The sequence below is a fragment of the Aethalodelphis obliquidens genome, unplaced genomic scaffold, assembly GCF_003676395.1.
Source record: "Aethalodelphis obliquidens isolate GAN/ISIS:26980383/991018 unplaced genomic scaffold, ASM367639v1 scaffold36, whole genome shotgun sequence".
Taxonomy (NCBI): Eukaryota; Metazoa; Chordata; class Mammalia; order Artiodactyla; family Delphinidae; genus Aethalodelphis; species Aethalodelphis obliquidens.
This window is the reverse complement of record NW_020837980.1, coordinates 12,737,254-12,758,979: the sequence shown is the minus strand read 5'-3', so window position 1 is coordinate 12,758,979 and position 21,726 is coordinate 12,737,254. Positions and strand designations below refer to the sequence as shown.

The window sequence follows — 21,726 nt, the reverse complement described above, 5'->3', positions numbered from 1 at the left end:
TGAACAAAACGGGCTAAAACAAAACAAGAAACCATGCCTACACTCCAGTGGAAGAGACATGATAAACAAGATAAGTTAGTAAAATTAAAAACTTAAAAGGAAAAAAAAAAAACACAACTTAAAAGGAAGTGAGGGTATGAGCCATTCCGTCATTAGGGGGATGAGCATCATAGCCAGAGGCAAAATCAAGCATAAGATCCTCAAGTGGGGACATGCAAGTATGTCTGCAAAGCCGTGAGGAGGCCAGTGTGGCTGGAGGAAACAAGTGCGGCAGAGAAAGTAGGAGCAGTCGGAGAGGCAATGGGGAGAGTCTTGTTGGACTGAGATGTTGACTTTTGTTCTATGTGTATTGGGAAGCCATTGGAGGAGTTTGAGTAGCCATGCTCTATTGTGATTTCTTTTAAATAAAATTTTTATTGAGATATAATAAATACAGACCCACCCATTTAAAGTATACAAGGGAATTCTCTGGCGGTCCAGTGGCTCTCACTGCCGGGCCTAGGTTCTGTCCCTGGTCAGGGAACTAAGCTCCTGCAAGCCACGCAGCACAGCCAAAAAAATACATATACAATTCTGTGAGTTTTGACGGTTGTACTTACCTATGAAACCACCACACCACCACAGTTGAGCTGTAGGACAGTCCTGTCACGCAGAACATTCCTGGTGTAGCTCATCTTCCTGTAGTTCATCTCGGCCTCTGCCCCCTGCCTTAAGAGAACTCACTGATCTCTTTCCTCTCATGCAGGTTTTAATGTGCTCACTCTGGTTTCTGTACTGAGAACAGATTATAGGTCAGGGTTGGGGTGAGAAGGGATCAGTCTTTTCAGTATCTCAGGTGAGAAGAGGTCAGAATGGTTGAAGTGGAGATACTAAGAAGGGTTAGATTTTGGATATCTTTTGAAAGTGGTATTGACAAGAATTATGGATGGATCAGATGTCAGGTATGATAACGAGAGGAAAGGATGACTCCAATGTTTTTGGCCTGGGCAGCTAGCCAAAAGGATGGAGTTGCCATATAATAGAGGCTGTGAGGTGAGCAGATTCGGGGAGAGGGGAGTATCAAGAGCCATAATTTCGGCACATTCTATAGAACATCTCGTGCTTCTGTCATGTAGGCAGAAGGATTTAAGAGTTTGAGCTTAGAGGAAAGGTGTGGCTACAGGTAAGAATAGAACTTTCTAGCGTATTAGTGTTATTTAAAGGTATCAGACTGGATAAGATCACCTAGGAAGTATTAAAGAGAAAAGAGAAGAAATCAGTGGATTGAGGTTTGGGGCCTATCAACATTTAATGATTTAAAGGGTAATAAATCTGATGAAATAATGGTCTAGTAATGAACAAGTATCTCTACATGTTAGGGAATAGAAGTGATGATGATAAATAAGGTTGTGTTTTAAAAAATGAAGCATCAACTTCATGCTTTCATTAGAGCAGCTTTTTGGATGAAATCCTTAGGCTCACCGTGGGAGGAGTAAAGATGATCAAAAAAATGAAGGAATTAGAAATGTGATATTAGGAGTCTGGACGAAAACTTAAAATTTACTCAGTGAAAATAGTCTGAAGATGAAAATAGGTTTTCGAGCTGTAGAAAACATCTGAGAGGATTTAAGAACATGATTGATTACCTATGTTTATCATAAACTTTAAAAACCTAGGAATAAGAGTGATTCACACCCCCAAGCGACATTGGGGTGGCAGAGGTACCTTGACTGAGGAAAAGTCACAAAGGTGTAGTATAATCTGAAGAATGCTTTTTCCTGGGGGAAGTGGAAGGAAGAAACATCCCTAATGGGAAAAGGTCTTCCTTGGGGCCAGGTGAGGAGGTTCTCTAAGGTTCCCTGAGAGTGACTGGAAAGGTTGGTGGGGGCAGTTTGTGTTAAACAGTAGTCAGATGTTCAGTGCTAACTGCAAATGTAAGTTTCCTCGTTACCAAATTAACTTTTATAGGAAATAACCATATTTGTAGTGAGAAGATTTGCATAAAAGTATTTATGTGAGGTACTACGCCGTGCAGTTTGCTTAATTTGTCTTCTTTAATTGAAACATTTTCTTTTGAGCCGTCTCCAGAAGAGGTCAGCAGAATCCTAGTTACCAGTCAGTTGGCTTGCTGTACTTGGTTGCATTGCATTATTTTTATATCTTACTTCTTTGTAGAGGTACTTTGTTTTAGCATCTGCAGATCTGTCTTTGAGCTTTTTAATTGATTCCATTACCGAGTCTAGAATTAGGGTACTTAACTATAGGTTTTTAAATAATGGGGCCAGAAACTTTTATATTTGTATGAAGTACTGTTTTTACTTCTAACATGTTTTGAGAATGACACATAACATTACTTTGTGAGGCTGTTTGGAAGTTAAACTTGGTAAAAATATTGAGATTTAGATTATTAAAGCACTAAAGAGCTAATTTGGTTAATATGGCAGTTCTAAGAGTTAATAAAATACCATTTTGATCGATTTTTAAAAATCGTTACCTTAGTTTTCTGAATCTGGTAATGAGTGACAAGCATATTGTTTTTACTACACTTATATAGGTCTTTATGTTCTGGTTGATCCACACTTTAACTTAGGTAGATTCCTAACTGAACTGAACACTGATTGGTTAATGTTTCACTTAAAAGAACAGAAATCAACCAACAAACAGAAAACTCCCAAGCAAACGACAAATACCTTAATCCTAAAAAGGAGACCTCTCCCTTTCTAGCATTATTTTTTCTTTACTCTTCATTTGTCGTTTAAAAGTATTTCAGCCAATATGGATTCTTGGTTGGCAGTCTGGCTCAGCTAAAGACTTTGTAGAGAGTAAAATAAATAGCATTTTCAAAGATAATATGGCTTTAGTATTTGGCTGTACAAAGCTACTTCAGTTCCTTTTTTCTTTTTCTTTTGTGAAAATATATGATCAAAGGTGGGAAATTGCTACAAACCGGGGCAGAACAAGATGTTATGGTGGTAATATCTGGTCCAGGACATGAAAACTTAAGTTCTTGATTAGGACCAAAAGCGTTTTTTAAACATATTAAAATGATCTTTTATAAATAGTTTTATGATTTCTTTTATATCATTGCTAGGTAATAGCTAAGAGAAAAGAGGATTCTGGAAAGATAAAACTTTTGCTTCATTGGATGCCTGAAGACATGTAAGTATTTGGAATACTATATATATAACTAATAAACTGATCAGTCTTCTTTTTATTAAAATCTTATGCTCAAAAATTACTTAAGCTATTGGGTTCAAAGTAAAAGACTTAAAGAAATGAAACCACGAAACATTTTGAGGTCGTCAGCCTTAAAAAGATAATCTGTAAAAGCTCTTAAGAGTACCTGGCTCAAGGTATAAGCTTTAAAACTAGCTTTTAAAATTGTTTTTAATGGAAGCTGTTAAAGCAATTTTTAATCATTTTTAGGATGTGATTATTTTTAGAATTTTTAATGACCCTCAAGTAGGATAGGGTGCAAACAACCTTATTTGTGCCTTTGTTTGAATCATTTATTTTAAAAATTTCTAAACATTTTCCAGCACACAATTTTTCTTTTGAGTTTTAGTACCCTTTTATTAGAGCAATTCTGGTCCAAATGCTCCTTAATTTAATTTCATGCTCAATTTTCCTTTTATTCTCAAAAATAATTTTTTTGTTGTTGCAAAAGGTAATGAAGATGTATCATAGAAATCTTATCAGCATCAAGAATAGAATAAGTTCAAATGAATGGAATCTCATTAAAAATTAATAATATGTGGTTAACACTTGTTATTAAATATTTTTCTGTAATATTGTTTCCCAAACTCCAGTCTAAAGAGATGTTAATGAATCTGATATGAATTAAGAGCTTTAAAAGTAGATTTGGAAAATTACAATGCATGTTAGCATATTGAAGTAAAGAAATCTCTGTAGCTTTTTAAAAATCCTGTGATTGTCAAACTTCTATTAGTGTAGAACGTATTTTCCACTTCCTTTTACCCCTGCCCCTTCCATGTTTTAGGGAAATGCTACTCTAAAATACTTTGAAATAGCGCGTAATATTTATTTAATGAACTCCTTTTTACCGAACATTAAAGTTACCCATTTTTCTCTACTGTTAAAAAAAGAGACATTAAAATGTCTTTATTTACAAAGTATGCGAAATGTTATGGGTTTTGATACTCATCGCCTTCCCGAAAGTTTGTACCAATTTCTGATCTCATCTACTGCATTAGAGAGCTTATTTCCCTGGCTTATTATCAACACTGGCTATTGGCATTCTTACATTCTTCATTTCTTTGATTATGAGCAAGATAATTTAAAAACTGTATCTTTGGTGAATTAATGGTTTGTGACCTTTGTCTCCCTTGTTCCTTTTTACCTAATGAGTGTTCACTTGTTTCATATTGATTTGTAAGAGCCCTTTTTATATTAAGTTTATAAACAGTTCCTTTAAAAAATATCATTCAAATATCTGTATTCTTAGTATTTTGGAAATCGATCAATCCAAATATCAAAATCATTTTATTTGAATTTTTCTATAGGATTAAATTTTTTTAAATTCAGGATTTTGGTTGTATGTGCCTTTTTTTTAAAGTGGAAATTAATCTGGTGGGGTTTTTATTTCTTATTTCTTCAGAAAGAGACTAGGTGTCAGATTTTCATCAAGTTAAGCTCAGATATAGTTCCACTTAGCAAACTAAAAGGCAGACAGTGTGTTCTAATATTTGTTTCTAAGTCTGATGTGGCTTTGCCATCAAAAATTTATAATTCAGGGCTTCCCTGGTGGCGCAGTGGCTGAGAGTCCGCCTGCCGATGCAGGGGACACGGGTTCGTGCCCCAGTCCGGGAAGATCCCACATGCCGTGGAGCGGCTGGGCCCGTGAGCCGTGGCTGCTGAGCCTGCGCGTCCGGAGCCTGTGCTCCACAACGGGAGAGGCCACAACAGTGAGAGGCCCGCGTACCGCAAAAAAAAAAAAAAAAAAAAATCATAATTCATTTCCAGATTTATGCCTAAAATTTCACCTTGCCATTTTTTTAGCTGGGACTCTACATCCCACTACTTAGATCACTGAGTTTCCTTGGCATCTGAGAAGCTCGTTAACCTAGGTGCCCCAGTCAAACTAGCAGAAAAAGCTGGGTAATGTGAAAGGTAAATTTAAAATTAATGTTATTTTATATATGACTTGTTTTTTAATTCATAGTCTGCCTGACGTGTGGGTGAATGAAAGTGAACGACATCAGTTAAAAACTAAAGTAGTTCATTTATCAAAGCTACCCAAAGATACTGCCTTGCTTTTGGACCCAAACATATACAGGTAATTTAATTCTTGCTTTGATGTTTTATTTTTTTGAATTGTAATCTTAAATCTCCTTAAATTTTGGATATAAAGTTAGGACTTAATTTTTAAGTACTGAATTTCAGTATCAAGCATATCTTGCTTTCTGGAGTTTCATATATGGAAATTACATCACAATGATTTATAAATTGTAGACTCGAAGGGTAATGTTTTGGTAAAGTTTATATGCCAGGTTAATTCCAAATTTACCTTAAATAGCTTAAATTGTGATATACATAGTGTTTTGAAAATAAGTTCCTTTTGTTTAAGTAGGTAATTCTTTTTTATAATATCACACGTGTTGACCTGGGAATGTATCGCATGTGCCCTAAATACCATTAATGGTTGAAGTTCTTAAACTTGTACTCTCGCCAAACTTTTCAAAAGAGCATTTTAAATATTACTGTGTTTTTATTTAAGAGGTAGCTTGGAGTGTTCACGTTTCTAACAATTTTCTGATCTGACCTTTGTTTTAGTGTGCTGTGCATATGAAGGTATAGGGGGGGAAGGAGAAGAGACCAACATTACTGGCTATGTGCTGAGTCACTGTGCTAGGTGCTTTACATATACTTCATCCTCACAGCAATCCTGTGAAGTAGGTGTTCCTATGTCTGTTTTACAGATTGGAAATCTGAGGCAAGAGGTTAAATAGCTTAAATCTGAGGCAAGAGGTTACACAACTAGGATGTGACTGAACTCCATACTGCCTCTATCCACATGACATATACTAGGGTGATTAAAAAAGTGGTGAAAATGTTTAAAAGGCACTCTTAATGAGTGAACTTTATATATTTTAAAAAGGAATTCTAGTTTAGTATAGCAATAGGTTGGGTAAGAGTAAGATGACATAATAATTGATAATCCCAAATGTGAATTTTAGCTATTGTAAAGGTACTATGTCTTATGCCAAATTTTGAAACAATTAAATACTTTGAAGGTTTTGTTCATTCCATGACTCAACTTTTTGGAATGTGAAGCATCTTCTGAGAATGAAATTCTCACATAATGGGCCTTGCGGTGTGTGGAAACATTGAGACTCTTCCAAACTTTTAAAGCATCTTTTGGTGAAGGTCCTAAATGTAATGAAAACTTGTTTTTTGTGGGTTGAGCTAGGTTCGCAAGAGATTAACTAGCAGAGAGAATAGTGAAATGACCTTAAAGGAAAAGATTGAGGGACGTTCACTACCAAAAATATGAGAGTTATGATTTACCTTTCTCTTTATAAAGAAAAATAATTGAATATTCTTTATTTATTGGCACCTAATTTAGGGTTTATTTCTGCTTATTCTTTGAAGGGAGTGATTAAAATTTGCATTCTAAAAGAGTGGTATTTGGGGAGAGCCAAGACTGGTAGTAAACATGCCTTAAGCAGTGAGTTGACAAAGGGGCATGAATCTTAATTATAAGATTGAGACTAACTTCTGTGTTTCTGCCCTGCATTCTACTTCCCACTCTCAAAGGGTCTTCCTTTTTCACAGAATCAGCTTATTTTTGCTGTTCTTATGCTATATAGGAAACAATTAAGATATTTTGGTGAAAGTGACAAATAAATATCATTCAAGCTCAGAACTGATGTCCAGAAGTACATAGGACTTGCATCACCTGTTTTCAGGGTATAATTCTGCAATTATTACTGATTACTGGAGTAATGAAGATGTTCTTAAGATATATTTGGTGCTTCTGTGGTGTTAATTTTCTTTAGCTGTAAACCAGCCTCCACCCCATCTTAACATTTAATCTTGAGTCTAAACTTTCATGCTTCTACTATTCTGGAAATTAGAATCAAGTCTACTCTAGAGTGGTACAGAGTCGTAGAACCCACTACATTTGCCGTGGTGTAACATCTTAGCAATGCCTGGATTTTGACTGGGAAAACTTGTGAAATTAAGAGGGGACAAAGCAATTATTCTAATTTGTTTCAGGAGAAATAACTTGACAGCTTATGCGCATCTCAAAATGAAAGCATGACAAACCTTCCAAAAATATATTAACTTCAAAATGAGAGTAAAAAGGACATATTTATTTGAGGTTTAAACATTAGTTTTAAAGTATGGTTAAAATGTATGTGTTAAACATGAGATTCTTTTTTAGAAACACATTATCAGGCTACATAAAAAGGATTTCTTAACAAGCTATATATATTATGTAACTAAATTTATATCCATCATGTGAATGCTTTGGAAATAAATTTTCATGGTGATCAGTGATCATCACATTGCCTATTTCTTATACATATTTGTATTTTTGAAGCACTTAATGTGTTTTTCATTCAATTGAATAAAAGAATACTCCTTTTTCTCTTTTTCTAGAACAATGCCGCAGAAGAGGTTGAAGAGGTAAAAAATAAATAAATACATAAAAAGCAAACAAGCGGGGACACCTGCAGTCTTAGTCACTGACAATGGGTTTAGTAAAAGTTGCACATTAGATTCAACCCCCTTCCTTTTTTTTCCTTAAATCCAGTATTTAGAATAATATTTATGCTTAGTGTAAACATTCTGTGAATGAAGTAGGCTCTTCTGTGGAATATATTAATATATTACTGTATATCCACATTTTCATGGAATGGTACTGTGGGAGACTGAGCAAACACTCTTCTGGCAACTTAGTAGAACAGCTTCTTAAAGGCTTTGCATGCTTGCTGCTTTAAGCTGCCTTTTTTTTTTTTTTTTTTTAAACCCTTTAGTGATTACAGTAGTTTATATTGAAAAGAAAACCAATTACAACATGTGCCCTTAAAAATACCAAAAGCACTGTAAGGATATTTGTCTTGACAGTGTCTATTGATTTGAAGTCATATAAGGAAATATTTAGACAATGAAAATTATCAAAAGATAATTTACCTTTCAATTATGATAAATAGATGTGATTGGTTGCCATTTGTGTTCTTTTGCAGAACTCTGATAAGAAAAGTGTTCAATTTGTATTTAAGCAAACAGTGAACGACATTTGCAATCAACTAAAAATTCGTCTATCGAATTAGGGCTGAAAATTTCTGTTAAAGAGTGTTGCAGTATGTCTGGTGGCTCCCCTTTCAGGACTAGGGTTTTCTCATGGAGTACAGTATGTTAATATTTACCTATATAACTAATCTGTTAACGGTTTTTGAAAAACCTTTATTTCAAATTATTTGAATAATCCTCATATTTTCATTTTAACCTATATAAGCCTCTAATTTTTTTTTTTTCTGAGGAAAGCATTTGGTTATGAGTTGTTTTTTCTTAACATAAGAAAAATTGTATTTTTTTTAAAAGTATCTTCAAACTGAATCCTTTATGCACCAAAGTTGGTTTTGAAAAGGAAAATAAAATCACTTTCTTGCTTGGTAAGCAAGAAGCCATATGGATTTTTTTTTTAACTTACAGAAATGGAAATATGTGTAACTTGTTAGTATTGTATCAAACAAATGTTGCATAGAGATAATAGAACATTGCTTGTAAATAATTCAGCAGATTTGTAATATATTTTTATATTATGAAATGTACTGTAGATGTTTTTCTAGAGGCATGAAAAGTTAAATGTATATATTATGGGTAGAGATAATATTGAAGGATATTGTAATTCACTAGTGCTGCCAGAGGAATTGTTAATAAAGCACCTTCTTTAACAATAAATGTCTTTTGCAGACTTAAGGGACTATGTACTACTGTTAATATCTGTAAGAACAAAACACATTGAACATCCTTCCAGAAAGTCTTTGAGGGAGGACCTATACCCATAATAGAATTATGGCACTCATTTCTGACAGTGACCGTGAAATCAATTATTTCCTTACTGTTGGAAGGACATATTGTAAAGTATGTGGTTATATGCAGTCAAACTGCAGAAAATACTCCTGATTAAGGAGTTTTCGCTTTACTACAGTGATATAAAAACCAGCAGTTTTTACACTAAAATTTTTTAAAGAAAGAATAGACAAAAATATAGAATTAATAAGCCTTTTGGTTCCAAAATGGGAAAGGTTCCATGATACATAAATCATTTCTCATTTACTTTAAAAAATTTTAAAAAAATAATAAAAATTATGGGAGACTTTATTCGTTAACAATGGGGTAAAGAGCTATATACGTGAAGTAAGTCATATAAAATTAAATGAAGTGCAAATAAAAGCACTGCTTCTATAAGACATTCTGGAATGGTTGTTTAATAAGGGTATTATTCATATGACTTGTAGCAAATGTGGTTTTATTTTTAAAAAGAAGAAAAGCAGTGTGTTTTCTTACTATTTTTTTGTTTTCTTTTGCTTAAGCACTTCATCAGTTGCTTTATTCTGTATCTGCGAAGTAATCTGCAATCTCCTTTGTTCTTTTTAAATTTTGATTTGTTATAAAATTGCCAAATAGAAGTGTTTCAGATATATAGTTTGTACTTGTATTTTTATTTTATTGCCTCATGTTCTTGTAAGTCATTCTTAATTGACCGATGATTGTAGACCTTGCCTGAGTATTTTTTCTAATAAAACAAAGCAAATCACATTTAGTTTCAAAATTGTAACAATTCAATTAAATTTTAAAACATCTAAAATATACATCTATATTCTTCAGGGGCACAGCGAATAGATTAGTTTTCCCATTGTGTAGAAATACTAAGATGTCAAAACCAAATTTCATGGTTATCTGAGTACTCAGTCGCTCAAGATACTCTGCTGCTTATCTGACTTTGTTCTGATACTATTTACACACCAAAAAGAATATTGAATTAAAATGAAATAGTTTTATAACTTGTATGTATACATATATACACACATGCAATTATGATTGGGAAACAAGTGTGGAAATTTTTATTTTATAGTGTTCATTTAGTGATAGCTATCCATCTATATTATTTTTCCTACCACTGTGGCCCCCCTGCCCCCCAATATATGACATATTTGTAATATGGCACCTAAAATAATTAGTCTCTCATTCAAAATCCATTGTCTTTTCAGCAGCAGGCAAAACTGCAGCTCACAGGCATACCCATTCATTTACTTGTGACTGCTTTCTCCCTGTTGTAGCAGAGCTGAGTAGTGACACTTTATTGCCTGCAAACTTAAAATACTTACTGTCTCACCTTTTAAGGAAAAATTTGCCAATCCCTGGTTATAGTTGATAAGTTGTTTTGAAAAATAAAGCTAGACCGCACAACTTATATTTTAATATGATAGTATTATCTTGGTAATAAAGCACATTAAATTTCAGTGAGTTGTTTAATATACATCAGAGTAGATATTGCCATATTAGGTACATGCGACAAATGATGTTTTTTTTTTTTTTTAACTTTTACATTGGAGTTCTTAATAGTTACTAACATTTTGCCGTTTGTATTTTGTTTTACTAAATAGGACTAAATGAGATTTTGTAAATCAGATCATGTTTAAATCGTACGGCACATCTGCTCTATCTCAAAGAATCTTAGAAGTGGAAAATACTGTAAAATTTAAAGTTGTTTATTTTTCTAATAAACTTACTTTTTCATATATAAATCTTCCCTAAAGTAGACACACATTACCTCTGAATTTCAGATGAAAGGAAATTAAGATGGACAGTAATTGACTCTCAATGTGTATTTTAAGATTTGTTTTACTCTCATTTGAAAGCATTGATAATCACGTCAGTAAACCTTTGTGAAACTTTTTTCCCTTTCACACCTTAATAAAGTGTTTTAAATATGCAAGTATTCTTAAAAGGGTAGAATTTGCCACAGTTATTTAAGACCTCTTTTATTGTTTGCTGTTTGAATTCTTTTCTTAATACTGTATGGTTAATAAAAGTGTTAGCTATTTGAATAAAATATAAAAATGGGAAAATATGGTTTAAGTCTTTAAAATAGTCGATGGGGGGGCTTTTTATATGGTTACAACTATTTTTTTCTTTTTAAGTCTTTAATACCTCTGCATAAGTTCTCTAAAAGACAAAGAGAAATTCTTAGTTTAGGTAGGTTCTCAATTTGAAAAACTGATACCTGTATAACAAGGCCTAGGGTTGCAGACCTACAAGGAGATGCTTATATATATAGTCTTTATTAAAAAGGGAGCTGAATCATATATGTCATTTGAATGTCTTGGGGTTTTGGTGTTTTTTTTTTTTTTTGAGAGAAGTGGCACTTTTTTGGGGTTCAATGAAAAATATTTTTCTATTCTAAAAATGTATAAAGTATTTCTTAAAAGGTAAGATTTTTAAAGAAAACGTCTTACATATTTTTCTTTTTTAATTATTAAAGAATCTGACCTAGTGGAGAATGTTTTGCAATTCCAGCACTATAGCTTTAATATAAATAAGGTTTGAGGATTTTTTTTTTTTTTTGGGTTAGAGTCTTTTGTCATTTCTAATGGCATGAGCTTCAGTAGCCTTAAGAATGTGACAAAATGATGTATTATTTTAAATTAAAATTAAAAAAAAAATGTTTACATAGTCCAGTTCATTCTCTGAATCAGATTTGCCTGGTATATAACACATGGTTCTATTACTCTGAAAATTAAAAAGGACTTGTAACCAGTTAGAGCAGGAATTGCAACCCATATATTTTTCTAGGTTTCTGCCATAGCTAGTCCCTAGCATGATGCATGGTACAAAATTAGTCTCTGAAATATTTGTTGAATGAGTATTGTAGGTGAATACTTGTTAAAGAAAGGTATTTTGGAGAGTACTGGTTGAAGCAATCTGGCTTAAACCACCCTCTGTGATAATATTTAACTTTATATATGAACCTATAAAGGGAACTATATTTCAGTTTGTCTAAACATTCTCAATGGAAAGAATTATTGATGTTATATTTTTACATACTCAGTTGTAATGTAAGTATTTTTAGTTTGTTTAATTTTGTTAAAATTGTCCTCAATCATGTTTTTGTGGAGGCCCCTCCTCCCTTTTTAGTTGAAGTATAGTTGATTTACAATGTTGTGTTAGTTTCTGGTGTACAGCAAAGTGATTCATATACACACACACATATTTGTAGAGCCCATTTTTAAAATAATTAAGACCTCAGTTATATTTATGATATGAATAACATGTTTTGAAGTAATAACACTATTTTAAAGGAGTTACCCCGCATTCGATTACTTTATCTTATTGTTTTCATCTCACAGCATCGTCACCCAAAGGACCTTTTTCCCTCTTCAGTATTTATAAGATTCTGCTAACGGAAAAGTTAAATTTTATAAATCTTACAAATTTATTATGAAATTGCCAAGGATTTATATGTTCCTGTTAAAGAAAACCATTTCAGAAATTCGTTTATATTTGGATGACTAATAAGTCTCATATAAGATTATTACATGTTTGAGGCAGTTTTCCTTTTAGAAAAGTAAAGTTTTTTGGGGTGAGTGTGTAGCTAGGGAAGAATAATAGATTGTAAAAGGTGAGCATTGTGAGCGTTTACTCTTGATAGCTGGGCCCAGTTCAAATAGTTTAGCATAAACACCATTGAGCGTTGCGTAAGAGTAGGTCAGAAGATTCCCAGCTTATGTCTTCTTTTTTAAAACTTGAGGTAACGTTGGTGTTTATAACATTATATGTTGACTTCTGTATACACTACAGTGTTCTCACCATCAAAAGTTTAGTTTCCATCTGTCTGTCCATCAGTCCACCAGTTGACTCTCTTTGCCCATTTTATTCTCCCACACGTTCCCCCTTCCCTTCTGGTAACCACTGCTGTCTCTCTGTATCTGTGTGTTTGTTTTTGTTTGGTTTTCTTCATTTATTTTTATATTCCACATATGAACATATGAGTGAAATCATACAGTATTTGTTTTTCTCCATCTGACTTGTCTTCACATAATACCCTTAAGTTCCTTACAGATTGTTGCAGATGGCAAGATTTCATCTTTTTTCTTTTAATGACTGAGGAGTATTCCATTTCGTTTGTGTGTGTGTATGTGTGCATATATATACACACATGCACACACACCACATCTTCTTTATCCATTCATCTGTCAGTGGTCACTTAGGTTGGTTCCATATCTAGGATATTGTAAATGATGCTGCTATGAATATAGGGGTGCATATGATTTTCTGAATGAGTGTTTTCATATTCTTTGGATAAATACCCACAAGTGGAATAGCTGGATTATATGGTAATTTATTTTATTTTATTTATTTATTTTTTTTTTGCGGTACGCGGGCCTCTCCCTGCTGTGGCCTCTCCCGTTGCGGAGCATAGGCTCCGGACGCTCAGGCTCAGCAGCCGTGGGTCACGGGCCCAGCTGCTCTGCGGCATGTGGGATCTTCCCGGAACGGGGCACGAACCCATGTCCCCTGCGTTGGCAGGCGGACTCTTAACCACTGTGCCACCAGGGAAGCCTGGTAATTTTATTTTTTAATTTTTTGAGGAAGCTGCATACTGTTTTCCATAGTGGCTGCACCATTTTGCATTCCCACCAACAGTGTCCAAGGGTTCCCTTTTCTCCATATGCTCTCCAACACTTGTTATTTCTTGTCTTTCTGATAACAGCCATTCTAACCAGAGTGATGGAATACCTCATTGTGGTTTTGATTTGCCTTTCCTTAATAATTAATGATGCTGAGCATCTTTTCATGTACCTGCTGGCATCTGTATGTATTTTTAGGAAAATGTATATTCAGCTGTTCTGCCCGTTTTTAAATCATGTTTGCTTTTTGTTGTGTGTGTTCCTTATATGTTTTAGATATTAATCTCTTATTGGATATATGATTTGCAATTTTTTTTCTCCTATTGGTAGGTTGTCTTTTCATTTTGTTGATGGTTTCCTTTGCTATGCAGAAGCCCTTTAGTTTGATGTAGTCTCATTTGTTTATTTTTGCTTTTGTTCCCTTGCCTAAGGAGCCAGATCCAAAAAAAATATTGCTAAGACCTTCGTCAAAGAGCGTACTGTCTGTGTTTTCTTCTATTGCTAAGACCTTCGTCAAAGAGTGTACCGTCTGTGTTTTCTTCTATTGCTAAGACCTTCGTCAAAGAGTGTACTGTCTGTGTTTTCTTCTATGGGTTTTTTATGGTTTCAGGTCTTATATTTAAGTCTAATTCATTTTGTGTATGGTGTAAGATAGTGGTCTAGTTTCATTCTTTTGTATGTGGCTGTCCAGTTTTCCCAGCGCCATTTATTGAAGAGACTCATTTCTCTGTTGAATGTACTTTGCTCCTTTTTCATACATTAATTGTTCACGTACGTGTGGATTTATTTCTGGGCTCTGAATTCTGTTTCATGGGTCTGTGTGTCTATTTTTCTGTCAATGCCATGTTCTTTTGATTACCATAGCGATGTAGTATAACTTGAAATCAGGGAGTGTGATACCTCCAGCTTCTGATTTGTATTTTATTTCAGAGTTGCTTTGGTTATTTGGGGGTTTGTGGTTCTGTATAAGCTTTAGGAGTTTTTGTTTCATTTCTATGAAAACTCTTGTGATTTTGATAGGGATTGTGTTGAATCTGTAGGTTGCTTTAGGTAATGTGGACATTTTATCAATGTTAATTCCAGTTCATGAGCACAGAATGTCTTTCCATTTCTTTGTGTGTTCTTCAGTTTCATTCAACAATGTCTTAAGAGTTTTCAGTACACAGATCTTTCACCTCCTTGATTCAATACATTCCTAGGTATTTTATTCTTTTTGTTGTAATTGTAAATGGAATTGTTTTCTTAATTTCTCTCTCTGCTAGTTTGTTGTTAGCATATGGAAACACAGCAGTTTTTTTGTATATTGATTTTGCATGCTGCAACTTTAGTGTATTTAAAAATTTTTTTTTAAATTTATTTTTGGCTGTGCTGGGTCTTCGTTGCTGCACGTGGACTTTCTCTAGTTGTGGTGAGTGGGGTCTACCCTTCGTTGTGGTTTGTGGGCTTCTCATTGTGGTGGCTTCTCTTGTTGCGGAGCACGGGCTCCAGGTGCGCATGCTCAGTAGTTGTGGCGCACAGGCCTAGTTGCTCCGTGGCATGTGGGATCTTCCTGGACGAGGGCTTGAACCCATGTCCCCTGCACTGGCAGGCGGATTCCCAACCACTGTGCCACCAGGGAAGTCCCTGTATTTATTATTTTTAATAGTTTTTTGGTGGGGTCTTTAGAGTTTTCTATGTATACATCATGTCATCTACAAAGTGGCAGTTCTACTTCTTCCTTTCCAATTTGGATGCCTTTTTTTTTCTTTTTCTTCCCTAATTGCTCTAGCTAGGACTTCCAGTACTATGTTGAGTAAGAGTGGCTAGAGTAAGCATCCTTGTCTTGTTCCTGATCTTAGAGGGATGGCTTTCAGTGTTTCACTGTTGAGTATAATGTTAGTCATGGGTTTGTCATAAATGGCCCTTGTTATGATGAGGTATGTTCCTGCTATACCCATTTTATTGAAAGTTTTTATTATACATCAGTATTGAATCTTGTCAGATATCAATATTTTTCTACATCTGTTGAGATGATCATACGATTTCTATCTTTCATTTGGTTGCTGTGATGTAGGATATTGATTTGCAGATGTGGAACCATCCTGCATCCCTGGAATAAATCCTACTTGATCATGGTGTTTGATCATTTTAATTATTGTATTTGTTTTGCTAATATTTGTTGAGTACTTTTGCATCTATGTTCATCAGGATATTGCCTATCATTTTCTTTTTTTGTATTGTCCTTGTATTGGCTTTGTAAAATGAGTTTAGAAGCTTTCCCTCCTCTTCAGTTTTTTGGAAGAGTTTGAGAAGGATAGGTATTGGCTGTTCTTTGAATGTTCGGTAGAATTCACCTGTGAAGCCATCTGGTCCTAGACTTTTGTTTTTTGGGAGGTATTTGATTACTATTTCAGTCTCTCTCGTAGTGATTGGTCTATTCAGGTTTTCTATTTCTTCATGATTCAGTCTTAGAAGGTTATATGATTCTAAGTATTTATGTATTTCTTCTAGACTGCCCAATTTGTTGGCATATAATTTTCGTAGTATTATAATCTGTTGTATTTCTGTGGTATCCATTGTAATTTCTCCTTTTTGTTTCGGATTTTATTTATCAGAGACTTCTTAGCCAGTCTAGCTAAAGGTTTGTCAATTTTGTTCCTTTAAAAAAAAAAGTTCTTAGTTTTATTGATATTTCCTATTTTTTAGTCTCTTTCATTTATTTTTGCTCTGATCTTTATTATTTCCTTCCTTCTGCTGACTTTGCTCTTTTTCTAGTTTTTTTAGGTGTAAGGTTTGAATATTTATTTGAGATTTTTCTTGTTTCTTGAGGTAGGCCTGTGTTGCTGTGAACTTCCCTCTTAATATTACTTTTGCTGCATCCCATAGGTTTAGTATGTTGTATTTGCATTTTCATTCGTCTTCAGGTATAAAAAGATATCTTTATTTGTTGACCCAGTAATTGTTCAGTAGCATGTTGTCAAGTCTCCACATATTTGTCAATTTTCCAGCTTTTTTGTTTTTCATTTCTAGTTTCCTACCATTGTGGTTGGAAAAGATGCTTGATCTGAGTTGAGTTTTATTTAAGTTATTGAGACTTGTTTTGTGTTCCAAAATTTGATCTATGCTTGAGAATGTTCCACATGCTCTTGAGAAGAATTTGTATCCTGCTGCATTTGGATGGAGTGTTCTTTATTAAGTCCATCTGATGTAATGTTTCACTTAAGGCCGCTGTTCCCTTGTTGACATTGTGTCTGGGTGATCTGTCCATTGATGTAAGTGGGGTGTTAAAGTCCCCTACTATTATTGTGTTGCTGTCAGTTTCTCCCTTTAGGTATGTTAATAATTGCCTTATGTAATTTGGTGCTCCTATGTTATGTGCATATATATTATTAACTTTTATACCTTCTTGATGAATTTTCCCCTTTATCATTATAGAGTGTCCGTCTTTGTCTCTCATTACCTTTTTCTGTTTTGGCATGAAGTCTATTTTGTCTGATATTGAGTATGGCTACACCTACTTTTTCTTTTGTCTGTTGTTTGCTTGGAGTGTCATTTTTCATTCTTTCACTTTGAGCCTATGTTTGTCTTTAGAGCTTAGTCTCCTGGAGGCAGCATATAGTTGGGTCTTGTTTTTCTAATCTGTCCAACCACCCTGTGTCTTTCTTTGTTTTTTGTTTGTTTGTTTGGCCCAGCCGTGTAGCTTGTGGGATCTTAGTTCCCCAACCAGGGATTGAACCTGGGCCATGGCAGTGAAAGTGCCGAGTCCTAACCACTGGACTGCCAGGGAATTCCCACACCCTGTGTCTTTTTGATTGATGAATTCAATCCATTTATATTTAGGGTGATAGTTGATAAATAAGGACGTAGTATTGCCATTTTATCTTTTATTTTCTAGTTGCTCTGTATCTCCATTGTTTATTTTGTGTCTATTTCTGTCTGCCATTTTAGTTTGGTGGTTTTCTATGATGTTTTTCTGTTTCCTCTTTCGTTATTTTTCGTGTCTCTGATCTAGAATTATATGGTATGGTTACCATGAGGTTTGTATACATTTCTCATAAAGTGGTTCTTTTCCTGCTGATCGCCTCTCCATTTGCCTATATGACTTCTGTCCTTTTCCTTTTCAGCAATGTTTTTGTGGTCCCAGATTATCCCTTTTTATGTTGTAAGCTGGTTACCAAATTGAAGTCGCTTTAGTTATTTTTACTGCTTTTTCCCCTTTAACCTGTATGTTGTAATTAAGTGTTTAACTTCTTCTAATACAGAGTTACAGTTTTCTAATTCTGTCTATCACCTTACTCAAAAGTTTTGTGTACTTCTGCCTTTTCATTTCAGAAGGAAGTTGTCCTTTCACCATTTCTGGTAAGGCAGGCCTAGTGGTCATGAACTCCCTCAGCTTTTGTTTGTCTGGAAAAGCCTCTATTTCTCCTTCGTATCTAAGGATAAATTTGCTGGGTATTCTTGGCTCACAGTTTTTATCTTTCAATATTTTGAGTATGTCATTCCGCTCATTCCTGTCCTGTAGTGTTTCTACTGAGAAATCTGGTAGTCTAATGGGGGTTCCTTAGTAGGTTGCTCTTTTTTTTTTTTCCCTTGGCTGTCTTTAAAATTCTTCCTTTGCCACTGACTTTTGACAGTTTAATATGATGTATCTGAGAGAAGGTCTTTTTGTATTGAGGTAATTAGGTGTTCTCTTAGCTTCATGGACTTATACATCCAGTTCATTCACCAGGTTTGGGAAGTTCTCGGCTATTATTTCTTTAAATAAACTCTCTTTTCCCTTCTCCCTCTCTTCTGGGATACCCATTATTCTTATGTTGCTCTTCCTAGTAGAGCCTGATAGTTCTTGTAGAATTTCTTCTTCTTTTTTTAGATCTTATTCTTTCCTTTTCTACCTGTGTCATTTCTAGATTTCTGTCTTCAAGCTCACTTGAAGAGATTTCTCTCTTCCATACCACCTGCTTTATTTCCAATGCTTTCTACAGTTCCAGAAGTTTCTTTTTTTTACAGTTTCAATTTGTTTGATAAAGTATTCTTTCTGTTCATTAATTTTATTCCTGAACTCTTTGAAATGCCTTTCTGAATTTTCTTGTAGCTCATTGTGTTTCTTCATGACAGCCAGTCTGAATTCTCTGTCAGTTAGATTGCAATATTCTGTGATTTTAAGTTTGGTATTTGGAAAATTGTCATTTTCTTTGTGTGATACCATGGTGTTTCATGGTGCTTGATGAATTTGTCCTCTGCTGGTGCATTTGAAGTAGTGAATACTTTTCTTTTAAAGCTTTTTTTTACTTGATTCTAACAATTCAACAGGTTAGTAGTTGGAGGCCTTTTCTTTTGTTTTCCAATAGGTGGTGCTGTAGCACAAGTTTTTGGTTTCTCTTACCCGAACTGCCTCTGGTTATGTTTGAGAATCAACGCTTTCCAGCCTCCACTGCCTCTGCTGGGGGTGTCACCTGGTGCCCTCCTTGTTGCTGCTTGTGCCTCCTGAGTCACTGGTGCCTTTGCTGCTGCCGCTGCCACTGCTGTTGGTGGTGTCGCTCCCTGAGGCACTGGGAGGGCAGGCACCTCTGACACGCCCAGGGTTGCCTGGGTCGTGGGCTGTGCCACCACAGGGGGAGGTGGGGGAAAGCCAGGATCCTGGGTGCCTCTGCTTCATCTGGGGTTATTGGGTGACACTGCTGTGGGCGATGGGGGGATAGGGGGCAGACTCACGGGTGCACCTGTAGCCGGAGGTTTGGGGTCGCAGGCCCCTGTGCCACTGCTGCCAGTTTCACCCTGACCGCAGGCACTGCTGTAGGTAGGACGCTGGAGTCTCGTGCACTGCCTCCCCTACTGCTACTTGTGTTCTCCTGGGCTCAGCTGCTGCAGCCAGGGGTGCTAAAATCATAGGCACCTCCTCTGGGGGGCGTAGTCCACTCACCTTTAGATGTACAGGTGTATGGAATTCTCTGGTGTTCTGGTTTAATGAGGAGAGGAACCTCTGTTGCTATGGATATTTTACTGGATGTAGATTGAAAGGGAGTGTCTCATGCCGCCATGATGTTGACGTCACTCCCAGCTTCTGTCTTCTTGAATTTCATAAATTAAGAGGGCTTAATTGGTTATCTTTGTGTATTTTTAGTACTGGTATAATACCTTTAAAAGATTGCAGTGAGAGTCATAAATGTCATTCTTTGCAGAAGTTGAGGGCTTATTTAAGTTTCATTTTATTTCTTCCTTTTCTCTATATGTTCTCCCCTAAATCACCCAAAATACCTAATTTCCTTTTTAAAGGTAACTCAGAATTGTCAGCAGTTCATTCAAAATTTATCTTAAACATCAATAGTATTTTAAAAATACTTAGTTTCTTTGTTATTAAAATTAAGAAATGATGGAATTCCCTGGCGGTCCAGTGGTTAGGACTTGGCGCTTTCACTGCTGTGGCCCAGGTTCAGTCCGTGGTTGGGGAATGAAGATCCTGCAAGCCACACAGTGCAGCCAAAAAAAAAAAAAAAAAGAAACAATACAGAAAATAGGGATAATAGGGTTACTTTCAACTGACCATACTTTCCTAGTCTCCAGATTAATATTTTGTTGAATTCTTACAAAATGTTTATTTTGTGCTATTTAAATTGCTATTATATGCCCAGTTCTACTGTTTGGCTTTTACTCAAGACATTCATATAGCTATTTCTTATTCTTTTTTATGGCCAGAGGTGATGTGTACTGTAAATCGTTTAACCATCCCTGCTTGTTGACACTGAGATTGTTTACAGGTTTTGTGTCATGTAATTAATACAGTAGCATCCTTGAAAATATACTTGCAGAGAGATTTCTACACTGCAGTTTCCTGTGAGGGACTACTAGCCGACTTAAAGAGCTTGTGAGTTGTGTCTGTTACCAGTTTTGGTTTTGCCAAAATATCTTCCTAAAAGCGTGGCGCTAACATAAACTCCCATCGACCGGTTGTGGATGCTCTTTTCCCCTGTGCCGCACCAGTACTTAAGTACTATCAATCTTTAAAATTTTAATCAATCTAAAGTGGAAAAGTGGGTTAAGAGTATGAATTGCCTGGATTTAATTCTCAGTTCAGCTGAAAACTGACTTGGTGGTTTGGGCGAAGTTAAACTCTCTGTACCTGCTTTTTCATTTATAAAATGGCATACTGTTAATCACTTTCCTGATAGGATTTGTTGTGAGGTGAAAATGAGATGACGTGTAGTCGTTGTTTTGCATGTGTGTGGTTTGAAGAGTGCAATCTTCCCCCCACCCCCTGCCTCTTCCTGGCTTGCGGGATCTTAGTTCCCTGACCAGGGATCGAACCCGGGACCACGGCAGTGAAGGCACTGAGTCCTAACCACTGGGCCACCAGGGAAGTCCTTGAAGAGTACAATCTTAATCTTTCTGTCTTCTTATGATCCCTTCAGACCCACTGTGGATGTGGTCTTTTCTTGTCATTGGAAGAAATCTCATGCGGGTTCCGTTCATTTTTCTGATTATGCTTGGGTAATAAAAAGCTCCCCAATCTCATGTAGTCATAAAAATAATCTCATTTTAACATTTTATTAATTTCATTAAGTATCTCAATTTTAATTGTACTATTAGATGAATTTTGACAGTTGCTCACAACCATGAAATCGCCAACACAATCAAGATACAGAACACGCCCACCACCTCCCATAAGTTTCCTCCTGCGGGGTTGCAGTTCATCCTTTCCTCCAGCCCCAGACACTGGCAACCGCTGTTCTGTATTCTCTCTTAATGTATTGATAAGATTGGTTTGCATTTTCTAAGATTTTATATAAATGGAATCATACATGTACTCCTTTGTGTCTCATTTCTTTCAGAATAATGATTTTGAAATGGATCAATATATACTGTAAATAGTTACATTTTCTGCTTCTATAGTGATATTAAACACTTTTCTGTATTTTTTGTCTGTATTCTAAGTAGGCATTGGGAACACTAAAAATTATCTAAATTCTTCTGACTTCAGTTATTAAAGATTTACTAAGACTTCTGGTTCTGGGATATGATTGGGCAGCATTAAATACATTATTTAAGGCAGTTGTTTTTTTTAAAACAAACTGTTCAATCATAATTTCATAATTTATATCTTTTTAAG

The 21,726-nt window shown here is 35.2% G+C and overlaps 1 protein-coding gene across 3 annotated transcripts in view; it reads left to right on the top strand.

The window, feature by feature from the left end:
• The window catches only part of AEBP2 (AE binding protein 2), a 72,747-nt gene that overhangs the window by 47,192 nt on the left and 3,829 nt on the right, over window positions 1–21,726 (top strand). Inside the window, exons 6-9 of one of the 3 annotated variants that reach the window (XM_027129462.1) lie at window positions 3,071–3,138; window positions 5,162–5,275; window positions 7,606–7,632; window positions 21,207–21,420. In XM_027129462.1, the coding sequence (XP_026985263.1) occupies window positions 3,071–3,138; window positions 5,162–5,275; window positions 7,606–7,632; window positions 21,207–21,210 (213 nt within the window). In that variant the 3' untranslated portion in view covers window positions 21,211–21,420. Of the gene's footprint in view, window positions 1–3,070; window positions 3,139–5,161; window positions 5,276–7,605; window positions 7,633–8,192; window positions 10,964–21,206; window positions 21,421–21,726 lie in introns of those variants that run through there. The other 2 variants (XM_027129461.1, XM_027129460.1) reach the window with 2 other exon arrangements.